Raw genomic sequence first — 25,008 nt, 5'->3', positions numbered from 1 at the left:
CCAGAAGGAGACACTTGTGGAACTGAAACCACACAGCAGAGAGGTCTGGGGAGAGGTGCCGTCTCCTCACACCCTTTACCTGAGCGATCTGTAACATCTCGGGGTTGAGTCTATTTAAATGCAAGACGAACTCTGCAAAGCCAATCAGGGCGAGCTGGATGGTGAACATCTTCCGGAACGTCCAGTAGTCCGTGGCGTTGGGGAACGTGTGCAGAGCCCACTCCTTGAGCATGCTGCGTGGTACCATGTTACTCTGAACCTCCTTGAGGATGTCTCGAAGGACCTGCAAGGATAGATCACCCCATGATACCTCCCTCCAATTCGCTCGTTTTTTTTTCCCCCAAAAGAAAAAAACTCCAATTGTAGGTTTGTACTTACTTGGCACCAACAGAATGAATTCTATTGAGAAATACGTATGTGATGTTGTCTGACTAAATACAGGGATGTCAATTTCCCTCTAGGGCTCCACACCGTGTGCTCAAACCAACACCACCGCCATCTGAATAAAAGCCTTAGGAGCATGATGCGTGATATCTGTCCTGCCAAGAATTTAGGCAAAATCTGAATACCGTAACCTGCTAACCAGAGAAAACGCTAGGCCGGTTAACAAAAAGAACAAACAGTTGGATGACAACAATTCACACCTTGGACTATTAAAGACGACAGGTGTATAACTGAAGGAGCTAGTCTATCAAAGTAGAGCAGATGTTACACAACACTTTAAAGTGAATTCTGTGCTGGAGGACTCACAACACTATTTCAAACACCACTAATTCAGAGACAGTCTCAATAAAAAGTCTGCCGAGTTAATTCCGTTCCTGTTAGACCAAATGGTAAAGGCACAGGTCTGTTCTGGGCTAAGTCCTACCTATGGGCTCTGACTACCACTAAAATGCAGGCCCTAAGCAACCAAGAACCACAAACACCATCGAGAACATTAGCAAACATCAGAAACTTACTTCGAAGCAGGCTGTGGGCTCTGAGCTGTCAGCATAGAGCCTGACGCAGGGCTCAAACTCACGGACCGTGAGATCATGACCTGAGCCGAAGTCGGACGTTTAACCGACTGAGCCATCCAGGCGCCCCTGGAAAACTTTTTTAAATTCTGGAAATTAAAGGCTTATTACAAAAATCCGAGTAGCTTTTACTCAAGGGGAGAAAAAGGCTGAATCTTGGTGACAGTGATCTTTGTGGCAGTTTAATTATACCATTCCCATCTACCCAGCTCCACAGTGGCTTTGCGACCATGACAGCTGTAGAAACCAGCAGCCAGGAGTGGGCAAAATGCGTTCAAAAACCTCATCTCCAGAGAAGTGCCACTATTTGACTTATCTGGCAGCTTCCTGTGGGTGGGGGGTGGGGTTAGGGGGAGGGGGAAGCCCCATTTATTGGGCTTGTCTCTGATCGAACTTCGAGTTCAGCCAGTGAGGAGCACCCTATCCGACAGGCGTTTGCTGAAAGCAGTCAGTGACGACCACGTCACCCTGCAGATGCCCAAGGCAGCGATACCAGCTGCAGCACAGAAGATGATGGCAGACAAGAGGAAGAGTGAGGGAGTACGATGACCACAGGAGGCTCCGAAAAGCCTCGATATATTCTTGAGAATCTAGAAGGTCACTAGAAGGTCACGAAAAACCTCAGAAAGCCCAATGCTTCCACTTCTGGTTGACCTTGAGCTGCACAAACAGGAAGTAGAAGCTAAGGCAGAACATAAACTACTTGGCCAAGTGGAAGGCATCCCCCTCCCCCCATAGAGGCCCTCAAAAAAGGCGGAAGGAAGACTTATTGGTTCAAAGCATTTAAGAAAATCTGTCAAATCATTAGCTAAATGAGCAGAGACTTCAATGGCTGCACATGGCAAAAACAGAGAATTTACACATCAGTCCAGGAAAGTCACTAAGCAAACAACAACAATAACAAACCTTAGGGAAAAGGATCTGATTTCTAGAGTTAACATATATTATTAAAAATGTCCAGTTTTTATGGGGCGCCTGGGTGGCGCAGTCGGTTAAGCGTCCGACTTCAGCCAGGTCACGATCTCGCGGTCCGTGAGTTCGAGCCCCGCGTCGGGCTCTGGGCTGATGGCTCGGAGCCTGGAGCCTGTTTCCGATTCTGTGTCTCCCTCTCTCTCTGCCCCTCCCCCATTCATGCTCTGTCTCTCTCTGTCCCAAAAATAAATAAACGTTGAAAAAAAAAAAAAAATTTTAAGGACAGATTGTGGTCATGACTGCACAACTCTGTGAATATGCCGGAAATACTGAATTGAACATTTTAAAGGGTGAATTTTCTGGGGCACCTGGGTGGCTCAGTCAGTTGAGTGTCTGACTTGATTTTGGCTCAGGTCGTGATCTCATGGTTCCTGGGATCAAGCCCTGGGTCTGGCTCTGTGCTGATAGCATAGAGCCTGCTTGGGGTTCTCTGTCCTCCTCCCCTACTCACATGTGCTCTCTCGCTCTCTCTCAGAATAAACAATATCACACAGATAGTTTGTAAAACACATGGAACCTCATGTAAATATACATTTGCAGATAGAGGTCATCAGTTTCCATAATGTCAAAGACAAATAAATGCAGTCTTAAGAATAGAATCCATCCATCTTGCACAAACACCTCAGTACTGTCCTCGGTCCACAGAGTGACCAGGCAGTCACCTGCACCCTGATAAAGCCCTGACTCCAATTCCCAAGGGAGGCCACGAGCTCTGTCCACAGACACCCATCAACAGACGGGTTCCACTTGTTTTGCCTGCACAAAGGTAGGAGGCTTGCAACAGAGCCCGAGGCCCGGACCGCCTCAGGCCCTGCTGTACCCTGAGCACTGCCCAGGCGGGTGAGGCAAGCACCCTGTGGGCTCCATCTTCCTAGAAACAGTCTTCCAGGTCCCAGGCTAACTGAAGTGAGTCCCTGGGAGGACGGAAGCAAGATCAGAGCTTCCAGCTTCGTGGCATCTCTCCTAAAAATCACGAGGCCCTCTCGGGAGCCACAGGAAGGACCACGGTGGCTTTGGGGGAGCAGGCCAGGATAGAGCTACCTTCTGGTGATGCACACAATCCCGCACAAAACCTCTTCACCCAGACCCCCACCTGCCCTGCTTTCTAGCAAGGGCAGGAATCTGCTGGTGGGGACGGCCCTCCACCCACCTGAGGAGGCCAGAGCCGCATGGGACTCCTGGGGGAGGCACTGTGCTCCCACACCAGGCGACCAAAACAACTGGGCCTGACTCGTTTCAGGGCTCGCCACTTTCCACATTTTAAAAAGCATACACAACACAGAGGCCGTGGTTCACCCCGGCCCCAGCCGCAAACCAGAGGAGCGTGAACGCGGACTGGATAAGCAGCCTCATGTCCCTCAGAGCAGGTCTGGCTGCCAGAGGAGTTTGCCGTCAAGTTATTCTGCAGCAAACGTCACCACATCAGGGGCCATGGTCGCCTAATTCTGACCACTCACAAGTCTAATGAGGGAGAAAGGTCCCTCTCAACCGCCCGCTACTCCTCTAAGCGCTCGTGTCGGGGGAGCTCCGCCACAGAGCGCAGCTGGCCCGATTCGGTACCTGGTGGCTGGCCTGGGTCCCACGTGCCTGCACCGTGGCCAGTCTGTCATAGTAGCGGGAGATGGGGTTGTCGTGCTCGATGCCCTTCTTCGCACAGCGCTGCTTGTAGATCTCCACGAGGGAAAGAGAAGAGGGGTTGTCCTCCACGAGGCGCATCTGAGGGGACACCGCCACAACTCGAGGAACTGAGGAGAAAGGAGGAAATGACTGAGACGACGCCAGGGGGCAGCGCTCGACTCCACCTCCAGGGCCGTCTTGGGAGGAGATCACTCGGACCTTCACGAGCAGAGGACGGGGGTTGGGGGAAAGCTGGAAGTCCCACACTGCGTACCCACTCAGCACGTGGCACGAAGCCCAATCTGCTGAGCGACGGAGCCTGAGCCACCAGCCCCTTTTGCTTAAGACACAGATGAACGGAAATTCTTTAGAAAGCAATCTTTAAAAATCGGAGACTGCCAACCTCGTCCGCTCTTCAGAGGTCCTCCTCCATCAGCACCCTGTCAGGAGAAATCAATCCTCCCACTCACTCCGAGGTAGGAGTGTGATTTTGTCAGGCGGTCTTCCGGCGTCGGGGATGGCTGGGCCCCGTCTTCAGGAAATCAGGAAAACGATCCCTCACATCATTTTCTGTGCCTCAGATAAGTTTCCAGAACCAACCTGGTCATTCTGCCCAGTCACTTTGTGGAGCTGTATGGGCAGTGATGGGCACTCTTTATGAAGCAATTCACCCCACATGAGGATAACCCACGTCATGACCACACTCAAGCAGAAAGTGTTGGGTATGGCTGCCCTGGAGCCAGATTGTCCACGCTCACATCCCGAGGGCTGTTTTCCCAGTGACGTGACCTTGGGAATGGTCACTGGACTTGTATGAACTTCAGTTTCTTCATTTATAAATGGGACTACAATATGTAGTCCCCATGGGGACTGGTAGATTAAATAACCCATGGGGTTGTACCCATGGATTTGCTGGTAGATTAAATGTACCCATGGGGTTGCTGGTAGATTAAATAACACTTTAAAGATATTAGATCAATGGGGCATCTGGGTGGCTCAGTCGGTTAAGTGTCCGACTTCAGCTCAGGTCATAATCTCACAGTTCCTGAGTTCAAGCCCCGCATCAGGCTCTGCACTGACAGCTTGGAGCCTGGAGCCTGCGTTGAGTTCTGTGTCTCCCTTTATCTCTGCCCCTCTCCGGCTTGCGCGTTCTCTCTTTCAAAAACGAACAAATGTGTGCTCGCTTCGGCAGCACATATACTAAAAATGAACAAATGTTTAAAAAAAAAAGTTTAAAAAAAGTTAAAAAAGATATTAGATCAAGGAAATATTATTAAAACTTTTTTTTTTTTTTTTAAGCAAGCTCTATGCTCAACATGGAGCTTGAACTCACAACCCTGTGATCGAGAGTCACATACTCTACTGACTCAGCTAGCCAGGTGCCCCTTAAGACATTTTGTTGAAGATATTTTGTAGAAAGCTGAGTAATTTCCAGAAGATAGCAAACGAAGTGTGCCAGCACAGGGTCATGGCAGCAGCCGCACTGGTGCTGCGGGGGTGGGGAGGGAGTGGGAGCTATGACCCAGTATCTGCACCAGCCTGTCCCTAGGCCACAATAACCACTTGCGCCTGCCCTGAGTGTCAGCGTGGTACGTGTACACAAACACACCCTCCCCCTCCAAATACACACACACACACACACACACACACACACACACACGCCTCTGACTTTTAACGAACATAGGTTTAATTTGGTCTAAGCTCAGTCAAACCACAGCTACTGGCTTGTTCCATGGTTTCAACCCATAAAGACATCCCACAGTGACTCGAGGGCATGTATTTGGACTGTCATTTGGTGCTGACCAAGAGGTTGTTTCTTTGGAAAAGACAAAGAATCATCTATTACCCACAGATGTAATCAACACTACAGATCACATCATGTGCACGTTAAAATGCATACAGTTTTCTCTATACTCTAGTTCCTCAATTGACTTATTTGGGGGATAGTGAACTTTAGGGTGAAAGATTTTAAGTCAAAACGGGTTGGATTCTTAGCCATCAGAAGAAAGTTCCCTATGGGACCGGCTAATATGCATTGCAGTAGGCTCCCAACCTCAGAGGTTAGATGCTAAAATGTTTTGACCGTGGTTCTCTTCTCTAAGTGGGATCACAGGCATCTCATCTCTGCCCGTTACAGACAGAAAGGCTCACTCACGAACCACCCAGGACAACTACGTATGCAAAGGCCTTACTCGGAGGCTGCTGGTGGCCACCTGGCCACGATTTCTGTGGCATTCACAGGCCTTGCTGACTTTCCCTTGCACCGCATTTCACTCCACGAAGGCTCGCTCCAGCAGGGGGGGCCGTGCAGTGCACTGTGAGTTCCAGGAGTCGTTTGAAGACCGCACTTAAACACACTCACAACACGCTGCTAACATGCCCACAACAGGCCCGGTGCCAGCGCACGTTTCCCTAGAGCACGGGTTCCGGGCGAGGGAAACCAGCAGCGCGCACAGGCAGGCACCCCCCTTTCCCAAACACTCATCAGAGCACCCGTCTTGCAGTGAGAAGGGAGCGGCTTCTTCACGGCACAGGGTCCTCATTCCAGAACCCTCCCTGCTTGGTGAGCTTCAGGGCATTCTCAGTTCCCCAGACGGCACGCGGGAAAATCCGCAAAGGCTAACGGGACCGGCTGTGTGCTCCCAAAGCGCACCTGTCATACCTGTGAAAAATAAGTGCCTCTTTGTGGTTTCCTTTCTCTTCTCCAAACAGGGGTTCAGGAGCCGGAGCAGCTGCAGGACGCGCTCCTCTCGCCGGGACTCCGTCAGGCAGGCGTCGTTCATGACGAGGTACGGGTAGATCTTGCCGTTGTGCCCACGGATGTACAGTCTCCTGGCTGCCGTGTTGTGCTTCTGCACAATTTCCACCCTGGGCATAAACCTGCCCAAAAAAACACACGATGAAACACCAACTCCCCTTCCTGAGGCTCGACTTCCAATCCTCTTTGAGAAGAAAAGGGAACTTTACAAAGACAGCACTCGGAATCGTCACAAAAAGACAGAACGCGCAGCTACAGAGGTCACTCTGACCAGGTTTAAATGGTACGACGGGATTTTATGACGTGGGGGAAGACATCTTGACACAGGGAAAATCAAAGGCGGAAGAGTAGATGACGCTGTCGTCGTAAGACAATCGGGCCCCGGGCTCCGACTTCGGGAGCTCCAGATGGGCAGCTGACTGGGCTCTGAGCACCCAGCCACAGAGCCGGGGGACAGGACGGTCTGGCACAGGGGCCATGGGGAGCAGCCGCCCCAGGAGCAGGCTGAGGATGGACACACCCTCGCCCTCACCTCCCTCCCGTGCGCCCTGGCCACAGACGGAAGACGAGGAGCAGGGTGGGCGGCCGGAAGAGGAGTCAGATTTGGAGGACTGGGAAATCCAAGTCCAGATGCACGAGAGAGCAGAGCTCCGGGTCTGATGACGACCATTTGTTACCACACCTTCTACGTTTAAAATAAGATACAGTATACACACTAATGAATTTTATAATTGCCCAATTCTGCTTTGACTACTAAGCTTTAAAAGTTTTACAGACCGATAACCTTTCTATCACGTCCAGTTCTGTGGAAATTAGAAAAGAGCGTTTTAGAAACAAAAGAAACACAAAGGGGACACAAGCAAGACATTTACCCCATCATTTCGACCAGAACCCTCTACCGTGCTTGATGGCTCAGATCCGAGAACAATCTCTCGTTCTCCCACTTCAGGGGCCAGAAGGAACCAGAATGGCAGCCCCAGGTCTGCCCTGGGGCCAGTTGAGCGGCTCACTTACCTAGCAATCTTGATGTAATAATGTGTCGGCTTTGGCATCAGAAATTCCCCTGGAATTTCTACTTCAGCGGTCTGTGCTGAGAAATTGCTCAAAAACCGGCACTTTTCTTCTATGAGGAAGAACTTTGGAAGCTGCTTGGTTTTAGCCTCCAGGATTTTGATCCACTTTTTCAACTTAGAGATAAGATTATGTAGCTTCATGGATCCTGGAACGCTGAAGTCAAAATCTTCAAAATAAAATGCAATTAAAAACATTTTTAGTCATCTGGGGTGACCCGGAATTCACTACAAAATCACGCTCAAGAGTGTCCCAGAGAGGAAGCAGGAATGTTTTACTCTATACCTAATCTGGAGCAAAGCATTTTTGCCTCTCCCACTCTTTAAAGTGTAAGCTGAAGACTGACCGAGTGACGGGGACCCTCAGGTAGGACCGGTCTCCCCCCAAGACTGGAGGAGGGAACACGTGGAGCGCCGACAGGAAGCCTCAGCCCCAACGGTCACAGGTTCCTTTTGGGAAAGGATGCGGGGAGCACCCTGAGGGGCATGAGAACCCAGGGGGCCGGCAGCCCCACCTGAGAGCAACCACCACAGTGAGGGGCCAAGGCAGTAATCCAATCCAGGCAAATGCTAGGTTATAAACCGGTTCATCAGAAGACATTTAGACAAGAAACTAAAGTGCCAAACATGGAAAGCATGCGTTTTATATTTAAACAAATAAAAATCCCAGATGACTGTGTTCCTCAGATTTTACTGAGACTCAGTACTGAAAAGGCAATTAAACTGAAAAGCCCGTCTTCAAAAAAGACCTCAACCCCGCACTGATGAGCGCCACTGGTGGGAGGGGCTCCACGGGACTCTCGCTCGCAGGAGCCCGAACATCAGGATAAGCCGCCCCATTTCTGTGGGAAACGGACCCCGAGGGAGCCACCATCCTCGCGCCGACAGGACCGGGATCTGTGATATGGCACGGTGACCTCTGCACTCAAGCTGAAGGGCTCTCCGGAGCCTCTTGCGAACGCTCTTCTGCAGAGTTAGGTCGTGCAGGGTGAGCCTGGTGCAGTCCTGAGAGGCACGCCCAGCCCAGACCCCGGTCCCCTATCCAACCTGCCTCCCCTACCAGGGTGCTGCAGGCTGGACCGCTGCAGGAAGGCGATCGGGGGTAACCGATGTGCCCGGTGAGGGCCCCATCGACACCTACACGGGCGGCCCAAAGGCACCAGAGGGGCTGCGGCCGTCCAAATGCAAACCCAGCCTCCGAACACCCAGAAGCACCGCAATCCACAGACCCGCCCTGGGTCAGCCCTGTGGCCACGCCCACCTCCACCCTGAATCCAAACACCTGGCCACCGACCGGACCGCTCTCCACCCCCGTTATTACGTGATTTCACAAACGCTTCGTAACAATCTCTCGGCAGGCATCCCTTTGAATTGGCTTTTCACACTCGGCATAACCCAAGGCTCGTCCAAGTCACTCAATCAATGGCTAACTCCATTCTGTCAATCTTAAGCGAGCACGGATGCATCACACACTCCCCATTCTTATTCTGTTTGGTGCCACTGCAAACAAAATGGCTGTGACATTCATGGACGAGTTCGTGCAGGGAAAGAAGTCTTCGTTCTCTGGGATAAATCTGACCTGTTTTTTAGCTTTCTCCAACCTCCTCACTGGGTTAGGTAGCAGCCAGTGCGTGCAATACTGGCCGAGGACGGGAGTGGGCAACTCTCGCTCCCTTGTGGGAACTAGAAGGTGGTGCTCGGACCCAGAGACGGCCCTTCCTGGGAACGGGTGACCAGAGGGGATGCAGAGCTCGGAGTGAAGTATGTGAAACGCCCACACTTGGAAGAAGGTCAGAGCCTCACGGCGGTCGTCTCTCACAGTTCAGTTTTTAAAATTTTTTTTTGTATCGACACCCAAATGACTTGTCTCCCTCTGAATGTTCTGTTTCAGATGACATTTGATTTAACCAGCGGACATTTTAAGGTAAAGACATACTAAATGGGCACCTGGGTGTCTCAGTTGGTTAAGCATCCAATTCCTGATTTTGGCTCAGGTCATGATCTCACGGTTTGTGAGTTCGAGCCCCACATTGGGCTCTGTCTGCGCCGAGTGTGGAGCCTGCTTGGGATTCTCTCTCCCTCTCTCTTTTTGCCCCTCCCTCACTTGTGTTCTCTCTTTCAAAAATAAACTAAAAAAAAAAAAAAAAAAAAGACTTAATGTCCTATTTTTTAAGTAAAATACGACAGTCTCCACAAAATTCACCTCAGACTTTTCCTTTTTCAGGAAAGACGGACAGCATGTCACGTGAACATCACAAGGAAAATAATCTAAGGTGACCAAAGTGCTTCAGGGTAAAAGACATGAAAAGCTCGTATTTTATCGCTCAAAGAGCATCTTCTTCAAGGTGTGGGATCAGCAGGGGAAGCCCCTCGACCTTAAGGCAAGTCCAGTGTTACCTTTAATGCCCAGCTCACAAAGCAGGGGAAGACACCCGGGGGCCCCGGGCTGCCTGGAATGATGGCAGGACGCACCCTATCCTGGATGCATCAAAAGTAAGTCATGGCTGTAGCTGCAAAGCATCCTGTGTAATTAGTGGGACATATTTTCTTTTATGTGATTTCAACAGAGTCTACACAGCGCAGGTTTCTAGCCGTGTTCTCTGCGACGTGAGTTGTTAAAAGATACTTTAGACACACTGAGCCCCGGTGCTCGCCTGGGCTCCTCCGCCAGAGGGTGGGCAGGTTGGCAGGGTGGTGGCAGGACACAGGTGGCAAGACAGCCTGCGTGGGGGACACGGTCGGCCCCTGTGCACACGCGCTGTGGGAACCAGGGCCCCCGTCTGGCAGATGAAGACTGAGGCCCCGGGAGATCGGACCTGCTCGCCTTCGACCACACCAGGCTGGAGCCAAGGTTCATACTCCTGGGGCTCTCGGAAAAGGCCTGGACCCAAACCAGGGACAATTGATGATGATACGACCTCCTGGTCATTCTGCCACCTGAATCCACTATGAGTCTGAGCCCTACTTGTCACCTTGAGCCCACTGCCTCACCTCACACTGTTCAATTTTCCTACAAAAACCAAGTGTGGAGGGGGGGGGGGAGGGCGGGTTTAGCCTGAAACCCTCCTCTTCCCTACACCCTCCATCCCTCAGGCGGAGCCTGGTTCCAAACCTTAACCCTTCACTTCAGAGAAGCACGGGCAACCACAGGCTGGCAAGAGTCACCGTGACCTTGTGACCTTGTGACCTGAGGCTACATTTTAAACAGAGTGCTGCCAGCTCACCCAGTAGAGTGCTCACGAAAACAAAGAACTAGCTGGCTGAGATGTTAAAGACAGACCAAGAACAGCCAAGTGGAACTCTCTGTAGGTATAGGGAAGGGACTCACCGGTTGTGAACTGGCCCTTCAGCTTCTGGAAGACAGGGTCCTGGGCGGTGGCCTGTGCCCGCCTGGCCAGGGACTCAGAGGCCGCGCTGGAGAACATGGTCGAGACGTTGGACACGTTCTCTAGGCCCACTCCGAACGTGCTCACCAACTTCTTGACAAAATTTAGAGTGTGAGGGGTAATTTTGGCATCCGACACCGCTCCGCTTTTCTCAAATGCAACAGAGTAACATTTCGCCAGGCCCTGCTGGAGCTGCCTGAGAACCTAGTGGAAAGAGACCCAAGACAATGCACAAAACAGAGCTCCCAATTCAAGCGGCTAACCAACCACACGGCACCTGCTTGGCAGGTCCCACCGCCGCCTCCCGGCACACAGCACGTGTAAAATCAGACAGCACAGAAGGGACAGAACGCCTGTGCACTCCACAGTGTCAGCTGAGTTTTTAATGATGGGGACTAAGTGTCTTGAACATTAAAAAAAAAAAAAAGAGAGAGACAAAGAAAAAAACCCAAACCAAAACTCCACATTTTGGGTCACACACATACCCTTCTGTTGTTGGAAAACCCTTTCTATGCAGCTAGTTCTGAAGTTACTGCTGCGTGTCTGACACACACATAAGGTAATAGTAACAAGGGGGCCTCTGGGCCAACAAGATGAACATCCAGACAACAGGGCTCATCACTCTGTCATCAGCTTGCACTGCTAACGCCACTAAGGAGAGGGCCTGGCTGCGGAAAAGCTCACTGGAGGACCTACACCTGCACCCAGCGCACACCCACCACCACCGTGGCCCGGGTAACTGCTGCTAAGTGACACTTAATTGAGCACAGTAATAAGCACGTCAAGGCCAGCGGAACTTTCTCAATTTCACCTCCTTCTCAAGTTTCCTGCTTCAAATATTTGGGGCTGCATTAGTGCGCAAACATTAACTATCTGCTTACTCTACTGTTCGATTCGACAACACAGACATCAATGAGCAGGCACCCAATCTGAAGGCGACACGGCCCAAAGCACACGGGACGATGGGTTCTCTGCACGTACCTCTTCGTGCCAGTTTTCTCTGAACCAGACCATCTGATCGACGATGCCTTCCAGGGAAGACAGAAGTGTTGGGTGCAGTTCTCGCTGCATGTGCATGATTCGGCTGCAGCGCCACATTGGTGCTGTTGCTCTTATGGGCCCTGGATCTGATGCAGAATGGGACTGGTTACCCACTGAACTTGGCTGCTGCTGTCCAGAATCTGAGAGCAACACACACAACGCCAATGTCAGCGCAAAACTGGCCCGATGCGAGAGCTCGGTGCTCTAGAGGACCCATCGGCCAAAGCAACGCTGTTCCTGCCGGCGTGTTAGCACCTCATGACAGCCGGCTCCCCGGGGGCTGGGTGGGAGCCGCCCCGGCTCCGCGGAGAGGTGCACCGAGGGACTCAGGCCCACAGAAAGCCACTGCCTACAGCATGGCCTCCAATGTGTCGGCGGAAAGCGAACAGGCCCGTGTGCTGAGGGGTGAAGTGAGGTGAGGGTGCATGAGTGTTCGTGGTCCTCTCCTTTTTAACTGTGCCCAAAGTTTGAGCATGTTTTAAGTGTTTGGAAAAAAATTCTTCACATTCCTTGCAGACAGCTCAGGGAATCTGAACGTACTTAATGGGCAAGTCTCCATGTTCTCATTGAGGAAAGCCAGACCATGTACGTTAAAAAGGTATTTTTAAAAAATACAGTCATCTGCCATGTGAGAAATACGTCGTAGATCCCAAGGGCTGTTTTTCTAGCTTCGGCTGAGTCAGAAGAAAAAAACCTTAATTTTCAAACGACCAAACCACACATCCACCTGGGTGTGGTGGCCGTGAGGCCAGCACAGAGACGTGCGTGCAGTCCCTGGCTCACCCAGCTCATCAGCTGGGGGTGCAAACGTGCCCAGTGGGTCAGGTCACCTTTTTAAACAGTCTCTGGCCTTGCAGCATAAACAACCGGGTGTTAAAAACGTCCTGAAGCAAAGGGGCTTCAACTGCTCACACAGCACCATGTGCGGTGGGCAACTGAAACCATTGGTAAGTTATTAACATACGAGTACTGTTCAATATGGATGAACACCCTTCTGGTTTGAGTACATTTTCACATCTGGTAAGACTGATTTCTATGCGGATTCTTCTGACAGCAGAAGATATTTCTTATAAAGGTCACGTATAGTAGGTGACACTTACATTGCTTAGCAGGACGCATTACTGAACTTTACAATTTGAGGTAAAAATTTCATATATTTTTTTCTACTTATGGACCAAATCACTTAGGTAAACAAACCCTATTAAACCACAGCAACGGCAAACCACTGACTTCCCTCAGTGATCAGGTTTTGCCTCCCAGCCCCGAAGTGTCCTCTCACTGGCTAGAGACAGACAGGCTGAGGGCGGGAGCGTGTCCACAGCCGTCGGCACGTGGAATGCCCCCATGCAATGAGCCCTCCGCGGTCTGGCCAGCTGGCCCCGCCCGAGACATACCGCTCTTGTAGCGTTCCCGCTGCTCTATTTTCAGGGTCAGGTACAGGGTCCGGATGGGAAAGTAGACCGCCTGGGGATACACGCGTCCAACCTGCTCAGAGACACGGAGCATAAAGAGCACTGCTCACCACTGTGCTTCTAGATGAGGACAATTTGTATGGAAAATAACTTGTCGTTCATAAATGGGCGGGGGTCTGCATCTGGACCAAGGAGGCAAAATACTATACCACTGAGCTAATACATGAGTTTGGATTAAACAGCAGGTAAAATACCTAGTTTCCCTCGAAAGATCTGAGAGAGATCAACGTGGTGCCCAACTGGTTCTGCCTAGGGACAGATGGTTAATGACAGAGAAACCACTTTCGTTTGATTTGGTAAATCTGAGGAGGGCAAAACACACTGGTCCCTGGATCCTACTTGGGTAAGTAACAGGGCAACACAAAATGACACCAGTCAGTCTTTATGTTAGGCAATTCACTGGGAACCGATTCTATTAGGTTCATTAGTGAAGAACTTTATTGTACGGGACGGCAGCAAGGAGGATGCTGAAAATTTTCTATTTAAGATAAGAAACACCAGTGTTACCAAACTGGGGCTTTATGGCTTCTTCAAAAGGTCTGAATAGCTACTATCATGTTACTCACACTCTTCAAAATGTGCCCAGAAGACACCAATGACATCTAGCTCTAGACGTTCAATGAGGACAATACCAAATGGACTGAATCGAGCAGATAAACGTCAAGCAAAATGCCAGCACCCAGGAACATAGCTGCAGTCTCTCGAGGGAAAAAGTAAAACCATTTCTGGGTACAACGTGGATGATGCATCTCATGTAAAGACAGATGAGTGTCATATTCCTAAACGCTCAGTTGGGAGCCACTTCATTCATGAAGTCAGTCACGGGGCTAACTTTACAGAAAGAAACAGTCAAGGGGACTGTACATGAGACAGAACAGTCTCCAAACGTCTACTGTCTGGGTCCTTCCTCTACCCAGCAGGCTTCTCACAGAAGAGGGACAATCTGAAATCATCTCAACTAATGGTCACGAAAGCCCACAGGACCCCAGTGTGTCCCATCTCCAAAGCCTGTCCCCAGTGCACACAGCTTTCACCCTGCACAACTGCACGAGGTGGGACAAGGCTACCGTTATGCTGACTTCAGTTTGAAGGGAGGCTCCAAAGGGTTCCGGCACGATGATGGGAAACCAGCTACGATCAGATACGCATTTCACTGTATTTCAGAGTAATCACTAGTAACTGTACATTTTAAGAGAATGCTTGTTTCATCTGCATCTTTATGTGGCATCATACGCAAGCAAAAAAATTAGCATTTTAACACGTAACAACCGAGTGGATTATTTCACTGCAACCTTGACCTATACTTCAATCACTTTTTTTTTTCTTAAGGCTTTTATTTTTTGAGAGAGAGCGAGCGAGCGGGTGAGCAGGGGAGGGACAGAGAGAGACGGAGACACAGAATCTAAAGAAGGCTCCAGGCCCTGAGCTGTCAGCACAGAGCTCAGAGCCCGACACGGGGCTCAAACTCACAAACTGCGAGATCATGACCTGAAGTGAAGTTGGATGCTTAACACACTGAGCCACCCCGGTGCCCCTAATTCTTCGATCACATCTAATTGTGCTTCAGATCAAGTGATGTCTAAATGTGTACATCTTCCTATCTTTCACTTATTTTCAGTATTTTGAGCATGCACTTTCTTTCCAGAAAAAAACAATGTGAAATGAAGACATAATTTTCTTGTGAACAAAGACACCTTGTTATTCGCACCTGGCTAATAAGGTTCAAAAGCAGCTTTCCCTCGGAGCCAACCAGGCAGGTGAGCAGCTGGGGGATCCAGGCCAGCCACTGGATGGGCGGCACGCCGATGCAGTACTTGTCGACAGCATCTGCCAAAGTATTTTTGTCGTCATCAAAACTCAGAAGCCACAGCACCTAAGACAGGAGGAAAAATCCTAGAGGTGAATAAAAATTCTGAGGCCCTTAATCCGGTGCCTTTTCCCCAACATGGCACATAGAATAGCCTTATGGGCAATGTGTGAAAAGTAAGTACGAAATGGCCAATGCTGCTAAACTTCACGTATAGATCACAGACGGGTAAAACCCCAAGTGTGCACACGGTTCTTATGTAGACTCAGTATTACTGCCAATCATTAACTGCCCCAACCTGCCGGCGACCAGTGGCCAGTGACCTCCGAATTCACACTCACGACCTCACCAAAACAAAATGGCCTTTTGCCAAAAATCTCTGATGAACAGCAACCTGGCATCAGGTGGGCCACACGCTGGCAGCCTGGCGTCCACTGTGTGCAACAATTATATCGAGAAGTAGGCAAATCCGAAGTCAGATCCTTAGGCAGCTTCTTTGCATCACTGTAGCTAGTCTGTGTTTCTAGGGTCACTTCTAAATGCTAGGTGCTGACGTTCATTCAAAACGTTGACGTCAAATCAAGGAACCCTAAGAAACCCAAACCCTTAACGGACAAAACAGAAAAGCAGAACTTACTCCTACGTTTTCTACAAGGATTAATTCTGGGTTTTGTTTCTGTTTCTGGAATAAATTGATAAGAATTACATAAGTGAAAAGACGAGAAGCCATGCTGAGGAAGCAGCCTCAGGGTCAAGCAGTCACCCTCGCCATGGTCCATGGCACGGTGCTGGGGTGATATGGGACAAGAACTCTAGCAGCTGTGACCTCACCCTGCGGTGTCTGTGGAAGTCAGAGGATCCCACGTCCCCTGCGACTAGAGCCGAGCAGCTCTGTGACCGTGCGCACCTTCCCTGCAGGTGAGATGTGAGCATCTATGGGGTGTCCGGCAGGTAAGCACCGCTCCCTCCGCCCCGCCCGCCGACAGCCTCCCCGGCAGTCTCCAGAGGGAGACCCCATAGAGAACACTGGACTCCATTTTTCTTAGTTCGCAAATGGAACCATGACAGATGCTGTCAAGAGTGACGGGGACCGATGGTGCAGGCGTGAGACAGTCCCCCCTACCCCAGCACGGATTAGGAAACAGCTGATTCCTCGTGGAAGCCTTAAGGCTACTGGAGGCCCTCGGGGAAAACCGGTTCTTTGGTTCTCACCTTGGCTAAGTATTTCCTCGATTTGCTCTCATTCTGATGCCGGCAGGCATGCAGGTAACAGGTGATGGCGGACACCCCGAGGTGCAGCTGCCGCTCCTTCACGAAGATGTTCTCCAGGTAGTCGCCCCACATGGCCCAAGCTTTCACCAGCACGTCGTGCATTTGTACGGCTGCAGAAAAGGCTTTGTTTGCTTCCTCAGATCTGAGAGGACACAAATCAGAGCATAATTATTTTTAGGTGAGCTTTGTGTACCATAAAACCAAGCATTTTAAGATGGATAAGTCAATGGCATTTAGTACACTCAAAATGTCATACAACTGCTACTCAACTGGGTTCCAAAACACTGTCATCATCCCAAAACGAAACCCACACCACGGAGCAGTCGGTCTCTGTTCCCCCCAACCTTCAGCCCCTGGTGACTGCCAGCCAGCTTTCTGGCTCTGTGCCTTGACCTAATCCGCATGGTTCGTATAAACGGGATTACGTATCATGTGATTTTGCGTCTGGCTTCTCTCAGCACAGCGTCTGAGGGTCACCTATGTTGTAGGCAGCGTCAGCCTCTTGTTCCTTTTTACGTCTCACTTCTGTCCGTTGCACTGCTTACCCGTTCACTTGAGCTGTTTTGCCAAGTTTTGTCTGTGCCGGCTACTGTGCACAGAGCTGCTATGAACACTCGTGAGCAAGTGCCTGCTTGAGCACCATTCCTAATTCTCTTGGCTATGCATCTAAGACTGGAATTCCCAGGTCACAGGATAATTCTGCATTTAACTTTTTGAGGAGCTGACAAACCATTTTCTACAGTGATTGCACCACGTCACTAGCTGCAAATAAGAGACGGTTTTGCATCTTCCAACAACGTACAAGACACGAAAGAACTAGATATTCCTGCCCCTTGTGAATCTAAATGCAGATCGAATCCAACCGCATGAAAAGGATCATACACCATGATCAAGGTCAAATGAGATTTATTGCAACACAAGGTGGTGATCAACAAACAAAAAGTCAGCCCATGTGACGCACCACATGAACAGAATGAAGAGGAAAAACATGGAGCCCATCAGTTGGTGCAGGAAAAGCATTTGATGAAATCCAACACCCTTTCATGATAAACACGGCCCACGAACTAGGTATGGAAGGAAACTACCCTAACAGAATAAAGGCCACACACAAAAAGCCCCTGGGTAACATCACACTCAGTGCGGAAAGGCTGAAAGGTCTTCCTCTATGATCAGGAACGAGGCAAGAACTTTCACCACTTCTCCTGAACTCAGTATTGAAAGTCCCAGGTAGAGCAATTAGGCAAGAAAAAAGCAAAGGCATCCAGATTGGAGACGAAGATGTACAATTATCTCCATTTGCAGATGACGCGATCTTACGTAAAGAACACCCCCAAGAATCCACACACACACACACAAAACGATCAGAGTAAATAAACACTTCACAAAGTTGAAAATGTAAGAGAAGTATACAAAATTCAGTTATATCTCTATACTTTAGCAATGGAGAATCTAGAAATAAAGTTAAGAAAATGATTTACAGTAACATTAAGATCTTTTAGGAATCATTTAACACAAAAAATGCAAGACTTGGACGTTAAGAGCTATAAAACACTGTTAAATGAAACAAAGATAGACACCTCTTGTGTTCGTGAACGGGAAGATTTAATATCATTATGATGACAATATTCCCCAAGTTAACCTACGGATTCAAGCTCTACAATCCTGGCTGCCTCTTTTACAGAAATGGATAACCTAACGTTCACATGGAAAAATGTTAGCGACTCCAAACAGCCAACAATCTCGAACAAGAATCAAGCTGAAGAACACTTCCCTGTTTCAAACTTCACTGCAAAGCAACAGTGAGCAACACGGTGTGGCAGCCGTGTAAGGACAGACATACATCAGGGGACGGAACCGAGTGTCCAGAAGCAAACCTGGATTCCTCTGGTCGACTAACTTTCAGAAAGGGTGCCAAGGTCATTCTACGGGGAAGTAAGTCTTTTCAAGGAATGGTGCTGGGACACAGTACGTACAAGTGCCAAAGAACGTATCTGGACCACTACCTCATGCCACGTATAAAAATTAACTCAAAATGGTTAAAGACCTAAATGCGAGAGCTAAACCCGTAAGACTCTTTCAAGAAATCACAGAAGTAAATCTTGTGACCGTGGGTTTGGTGGTGGGGTCTTAGCTATGGCATCAGAAGTACGAGCAGCCTAAGAAAACGGATGCACTGGACTTCGAAACGAGAGGCTGTGTGCATTGGGGGCACCGGCAAGAACATGAGGCGTTGCAGTGACACACCCGACAGAGAGACCTTCGTCCACACGTGTAAGAACTGGAGCTCGAAGGTAAAAAGTCAGATAATCCAACTAAGAAATGGGCAAAATAACTGAACACACGTCTCCGGGGAGAAGGATAGATGCTCAACACCACCCACCACCAGGAAAAGGACGGTCAACACTGCAGCGAGGCACCAGCACGGCCGTGATCAGCAAAGTGGGAAGTAATGAGTGTTGGCAAAGATGCGGAGAAACTGGAAAGCATAGAGACTGCTGGTGGGAATGTAAAATGGAGCAGCCACTGTGCAAAACCATTTGGCAGATTCTCAAAAAGATAAAGTGCCACATGCCACAGAGTGATTTCACTCTGAAGTATGTGTCCCCAAGACCAGTGAAAGCACATGCTCACACAAAACCTTGTACGTGAACGTTCACAGCAACATGACTCACAGCAGCCACGAGCAGAAACCATCCAAATGCCCATTAACTGTTGAGCAGATAAATAAAATGTATAGACACACAGTGGAGCGTTCTTTACCCACAAAGTGGAGCAAAGCACTTGCATCGGCTACAGCACAGACAACGCTTAAAACCATGATGCCGCGTGAGAAGCTGGGCACAAAAGGCCACAGACTGTATGGTTCCGTTTATACGAAATGTTGAGAACGGGCACGTCATAGAGATAGGAAAAGATTAGCAGCTGTCAGGGGACAAAGGAAGGAGAAAATAGGGAGTGACTGCTAACAGGTATGTGGTTTCTTTTGGGGATGATGGAAAGGTTTTAGAAATAGCAGGTGGTGATGTGTACAACTCTGTGAATGTACTAAAACCCAATGAACCGTATGCTTTCAAATGGGTTATTTTATGTCATGTGAATTTAAAACACTAAAAACAACAACAAAAAAAAAAACAAAAAAAAACTTTGACAAAATCACTTCCTTATTTAAAATAAGCTAAAGAAGTAACCCCTATTGTTGAAAACGTGAGAGTTTGAGAGTGCTTCAAACTCTACATACGGCATCAAGCAGCATCTTGTCAGTATATCTCATTTGTACACTTCTTATAAAACTTCATCTGATGTGCATTTCTGCAAAACAGGATTCTGTGACCTTTTTCTGTAATGCACCAGATGATAAGCAGGTTTAGGCTTTGTGGGCCCAACAATTTGTCACAACTGTGGCTGTAGTGTGAAAGCGGCCACACAGGCAGTGTCAGTGGGGATCGGTGTGTCCCAGCACATCACTTATAAAAACCAGATCCTGGCTGGGTTTGGCCTGCATGTTACTACCGACTGGTCCCCTGCTCTAAAACAGGAAACGTCTCCATAAAAGGAATGAAATCACCTCTGGTCCAAAATGTCATGCTGCGAAAATGGGGAAATGAATCCATGCCATCAGCATTTTTGTGTTCAAGCAACTCGTTTTTTAAAAAAAGCCTCTAAGTTCTATACATCAAACTGGCTTACCAATCTGCCGCAACTTACTATCTTCACAGAGATAGGACACCTGAAACATCACACCTGACAACTGTCACCGAACCATACAGACTTTGAGCTTCACAGGCACTTCAAGTTATAAAAAACTATTTACATAATCTGACGAATTTTCCTCTTACTCTCCTTCTACGTAACATACATACTTGTTGATCTGAGCCAAGAACATCCCCTTCAGGGCGTAAAACTCAGCAGTCATCTCTTTTGTGAAGTATTTTAGGTTTGTAGATTCAATAACTTCAAGGCCCTGTTTAAAAACAAACAAACAAAAAAAGTAGGAAAAGAGTTACTGAAATTTCATCAAAATATTTACCTAGGCGGTAAGCCCTAAAGGTCATCAACAAGTGTACGTGAAGTTGACAGCAGACCTCGCCCACCACAAACAGCTCTAGACGGACAGACAGCTCCTAAGTGAACTGCTAAATGCCAGATTCAGTGCTGGACACCTTAAAGGATACTGTTTTTTTCTACAGCTTTATGCGTCTAGTTCATCTCTTCGTTTTTATTAACGTTCCTCTGATCGTCGTCAAAATCTCCCTTATACCCTCATAACCAGTTTTTCATTTTCTTTCCTCACATAACCTTAACCAAGCGTAGTATAGAGCTGAGACCATAAAATGTACTTCAAACACTCCAGTGCTTTCCTTTCCCTTTCGGTTTTTGAAAGGACAGTCTCCCACTAACGACGCTGTGCTTTCAGAAAGTTCTGGCTCGCTTTCCCTACAATCTGCACCAGGAGTTCGCACGTGGGCACTCGCTCTTCGCCGGACCACCTCAGCAAAGGGGCTTCCGCTGTCACTGTACCTGCATACACTCGTTCTTCCCCATGACTCCTGCCAGCTGGAGGTAGCATTTGACTTGCTGTCGAATCTTCTGGAAGCAATCCACAATAGGCACAGTTGGAATAGTGTGAATACGACTTAGTATGTCCAGAGCTACATTGACCAGTCCTTGTTTTCGGGCAATTTTCCCATACTGGATGATCGCAGAAGCAGACGCATGCACCCCGAGCATGGCATTGTTTGAACTTGGATCGTGCTGAGAACTGTTTTCATATGCAGTTACAATCGCTAGAGAGCAAAGAAAAGAGCTATCAGTCTCTGCGAAACATTTCTCAAAGTGTTCCACGATAAGGCTTAAGTAAAAAATGAAAAACACACACACATGGCTTATGAAAATGGGAAGCTCTGTGATAAACCCGTTACCTTTCCTTGCATTTTACACAAAGAAAGTATTTTACGCGAGTAAGGTGTAAAAAGCGCTGACTAGTGAGCTGAGCATTTACCATCGTGGCTAACTAAATGGCGAAGGTGGCTCTACACAGAAGTCTGGCGGGGTGAGGGGATGAGCCAAAAGGCCCAGGAAAACTGGAGAAGCCTCCACACGGCCACCTTCAAGTGGCTCTTCCTCAGGCACCTTCACAACGAGCGCCACACCCTGGAGCTCCGATCCCCCGGCCTGCACCCCAGCAGCCCCTGTGCCAGCAAAGTGTTAACAGGGTGGGGAAATCTCCCCACCTTTCACTGCCTTCACCTTTACCCTTGCCATACCAACCACCACCTACCCAACCTGCCAGAAAATAGAAAATCTGGTAAAAGAAAAAAAAACACGACAAAACCAAGACATGAAACCAGAACAGTGGGGTGTCTGGAAAATTACATGATGAATGCATGCCGGACCAGGTAGGTTTACCCTGGTAATGATGCTGCCTCCACATGAACACGCTGCTCCAGTGGGACAAGTCGTCAGACACTATGGGCAGCCGGTTCCTCCAAGTCTTCACCACCGTCTTCATGTCATGTAGGCTATTGTTCCGGCCCAGGTTGGTCGGCTGCAAGCCTGCGTTTATTTGCGCAGCTTCCTGAAGTTCAATGATTTGCTGGGCTGCCTGAATGGGACCGGCAGAAGGGATTCCACGGTAAGCATTAAAGAGCACATGAGGAACATAAACCAGAGCCCTTCAGCAATCCAACGACTGTCAGGCTCTCACGACTCACCGAGGAAGCTCTCCAGCTCGTACAGACACCTCAAGGCCACGCTTCACTTACTCTTCACCCCAAAGTGTGCTCTTGTGCTCCCCCCACTTTTAAAAGCTCAGCTCTGCGGCTACTGCGATAGGAGAGGGACGACAGTGGTGTGGGCAGCACTCCTTGCTAACGGCAGTCCCCCCACACTAGTTCTTTCCCATTCCCTCTGCCACCAACGAAGTGTGGCTCTCCTACCGAGCTCAGACCACAGCAGCCTGGCCCCCTGGCCTCAGGCCCTCCTTCCAGCAACTTAAACCCAGAGCCACACCATGCATCTGAAAACAGGATTCACAGGTGATCCCTTTGGGCTGGCACATACATCTTCAGTCATGTCTCTCGTGGGTCTGTCCAATTCATTGCCCTTCACACCCTGATGAGTTGCTGGCTCCAAACTTATGGAAATGCCCTGGCACAATCCCGATCCTATCCAAATCCTACCTGGAAGGTTCTACTCCCTCCCACAGGGATTTCTCCCTTCTCTAAATCCTGTGTTTACTCCCTGTCCTACCACACGGCACTGAATTCTTGTTTTAAGTTTTGCTTCTTATGGCTGTCCTCTCTCTCCAGCTGGATGCTCCTCTGGGGCAGAATTTTTCTTTCAAAAGTGTTACATCCTCACCGACATGGCACTAGGCTTGGCACCTGCTATCTCGTTGACTGAGCTTAGTGGAAGACACTGCCTGCATGAATCTCTGCTCTCTATCCGCACCTCAAGTTCAGGGCACTGCCTTCAGTGTCCTGAAACTTCCCTCTCACCAAAACCTCACCAGAAACCCAACAGTGGGGTATTTCTTTTACAACAGCTTTACAGACATACAATTAAAATATCACTGAAATCACTCAAGTTTTCAGGTCAGTAGTTTTTAATATATTCTCAGCACTGTAGAACCATCAACAGCACCTAAGTATGGAACATTCTCATCACTCCCCACAGCGGCCCTGGACCCGTTCAGCGGCCTCCCTGCATCCTTCCTCCCCACGAAGGTGACAATCACTGGCCTGCTCTGTCTCCGTGGAGTGTCCTATCCTGGGCCCTTCTCGGAAGTGGAGTTAGACGGCATATGGCCTTCTGTGCCTGGCTTCTTCACTCAGGGTGTTTCTAAGGCTCACCCACCTGTACCAGGACTCCACTCCTTCATACTGCCCAGACACGCCACTTTTTATCTACTCGTCAGTGGAGGATCACGTGGCTAGTTTCCACATTTTGGCTATTTAATGTACACTATGCTGCTGGGAACATCGGCGTACAAGTATTTGTGTGGTTGTGTTTTAATTTCTCTAGGATTGAAACTGCTGTCATACGGTCATTCTACACTTCACATTCTGAAGAACCAGCAGACTGTTTCCAGGCTATTTTATAATCCCACCAGCAGTATAATGTGGGTTCTAATTCCTCCACATCCTCACCAACATGTTACTGTCTTTTTTTATCCTAGTAGGTGTGAAATAGTATCTTGCCATGGTTTTGATTTGCGTTTTCCTAATGACTGATGATGCTGAGCAGCTGTTCCCTTGCTTGTAAGATCATCTGTACATCTCCTTTGTAAATGAAATTGGGTTCCTTATCAAATTTGGGCAGTTTTCAGCCCTTATTTCTTCAATGCCCCATCAGCCCCTTTTCTGGCTTCATTCCTTCTGGAATCCCTACTATGGTAAGTACGTTGGTACACTAATTCTCTATTATTTGTAAAATGCACCCACTTAAGTCTCTGCTCAGTTAGCTCTGTGGTCAGCTAGTTAACCAGAGATTTCCCCAAAGACCAGAACCAGTTAAGTCTCTCGGCCTTTGCTGAGGGGCCGTGGGCCTGCCCTGGCATGCATTTGACACTCAACCAGGTGATTTTCGGTCCTGCCCTAGCTGTCACTTCCTACTTATACAGAGCCTCAAGGGCAGCCAGAGGGGTGGGAAGAAGGGGGTTCTATGGAGAGAAGCAGCACATGTGAGGGGCTGTGGGGAGAGTGGGGAGAGACGGCATCAGAGCTGAGCAGCTGAACAGGTGGCCTGTGTGGCTGGAACACTGTCAGCAACAGGGAGATGACCCACAGAGGAAGAGGCTAAGGCACAGGCTAGACCGGCAATCTTAAGGGTCTCTGGGGACACAGGATTTTTTAGGCTGCGCAGTGGCATCACACATTGATGGTGGCACAGGGGACGTGAAAGAAAATGCCTAGAGCAAAATTAAGAATCCTCAAAGTCACTCGTGGGATGTCATCTGTCATTTACAGCCCACAGAAGCTCCCAAAAGAGAAGCCACATTTCATCCCTCAGGATTCAGACTCTGGCCTTCCGTTCGCTGAGGACCAGCTTGAATGAGAGAGGACAGGACAGGTGAGAGGATCTTCCTCTCGGTCATCCAGGTCAGTTTACGGACCTAAGCCTGGCCAGGGGGTGGCCTGCTGTGACGGCCCCCGAGACTGCCCGAGGACACGCGTGTACCCACCTGGAGAAGAGGTGTGTGCACGTGCGACACCACGTGCGGTAGCCGCCGCCACTCGCGGATGGCCAAGCTGCTGGCCATCTCCACCAGGCGCTCGATGAAGCTGAGCTGCTGCTCCTCGGGGTGGCAGATAGCCAGGTACCCGCGGTACATGTTGACCTTCCAAGCCATCTCTTTGGGGCAACTTACTTCCACCTGGTGGTGAAAACACAGTGCGTGGATGCAATGGGCAAACTTCCTTTCAGTGTGAAGGGTCAACATGGTAGGCCGATTGTTTGGGAGCCAACTTTACAAGGAGATAAACAGACATTAAGCCATGAATAGATGCTTCTTTTCTTTTCAGAAGTCAGGCATGTAGATTGCATTTCCTAGATACTCTCCTTTTCCCAAAACCAGTGAGCAGCCAAGTCTCTATAGG

General features: G+C 49.2%; 1 protein-coding gene across 19 annotated transcripts in view; it reads right to left on the bottom strand.

Annotated features, from left to right (window-relative positions):
* The window catches only part of LOC123589380 (transformation/transcription domain associated protein), a 112,032-nt gene that overhangs the window by 3,293 nt on the left and 83,731 nt on the right, over window positions 1-25,008 (bottom strand). For 11 of the 19 annotated variants that reach the window (XM_045461399.1, XM_045461397.1, XM_045461403.1 and 8 more), the window contains 13 exons: window positions 24,594-24,785; window positions 21,785-22,013; window positions 20,930-21,195; window positions 20,272-20,372; window positions 16,352-16,553; window positions 15,041-15,205; window positions 13,255-13,345; window positions 11,801-12,000; window positions 10,762-11,023; window positions 7,378-7,603; window positions 6,268-6,485; window positions 3,549-3,733; window positions 80-283 (listed from right to left, as the gene is read on the bottom strand). In XM_045461399.1, the coding sequence (XP_045317355.1) occupies window positions 80-283; window positions 3,549-3,733; window positions 6,268-6,485; window positions 7,378-7,603; window positions 10,762-11,023; window positions 11,801-12,000; window positions 13,255-13,345; window positions 15,041-15,205; window positions 16,352-16,553; window positions 20,272-20,372; window positions 20,930-21,195; window positions 21,785-22,013; window positions 24,594-24,785 (2,541 nt within the window). The remainder of the gene's footprint in view (window positions 1-79; window positions 284-3,548; window positions 3,734-6,267; window positions 6,486-7,377; window positions 7,604-10,761; window positions 11,024-11,800; window positions 12,001-13,254; window positions 13,346-15,040; window positions 15,206-16,351; window positions 16,554-20,271; window positions 20,373-20,929; window positions 21,196-21,784; window positions 22,014-24,593; window positions 24,786-25,008) is intronic. The other 8 variants (XM_045461407.1, XM_045461408.1, XM_045461418.1 and 5 more) reach the window with 3 other exon arrangements.

Source organism: Leopardus geoffroyi, chromosome E3 (assembly GCF_018350155.1).
Source record: "Leopardus geoffroyi isolate Oge1 chromosome E3, O.geoffroyi_Oge1_pat1.0, whole genome shotgun sequence".
Taxonomy (NCBI): Eukaryota; Metazoa; Chordata; class Mammalia; order Carnivora; family Felidae; genus Leopardus; species Leopardus geoffroyi.
The sequence above is the reverse complement of the archived record's forward strand: the minus strand, read 5'-3'. Positions and strand labels throughout refer to the sequence as shown.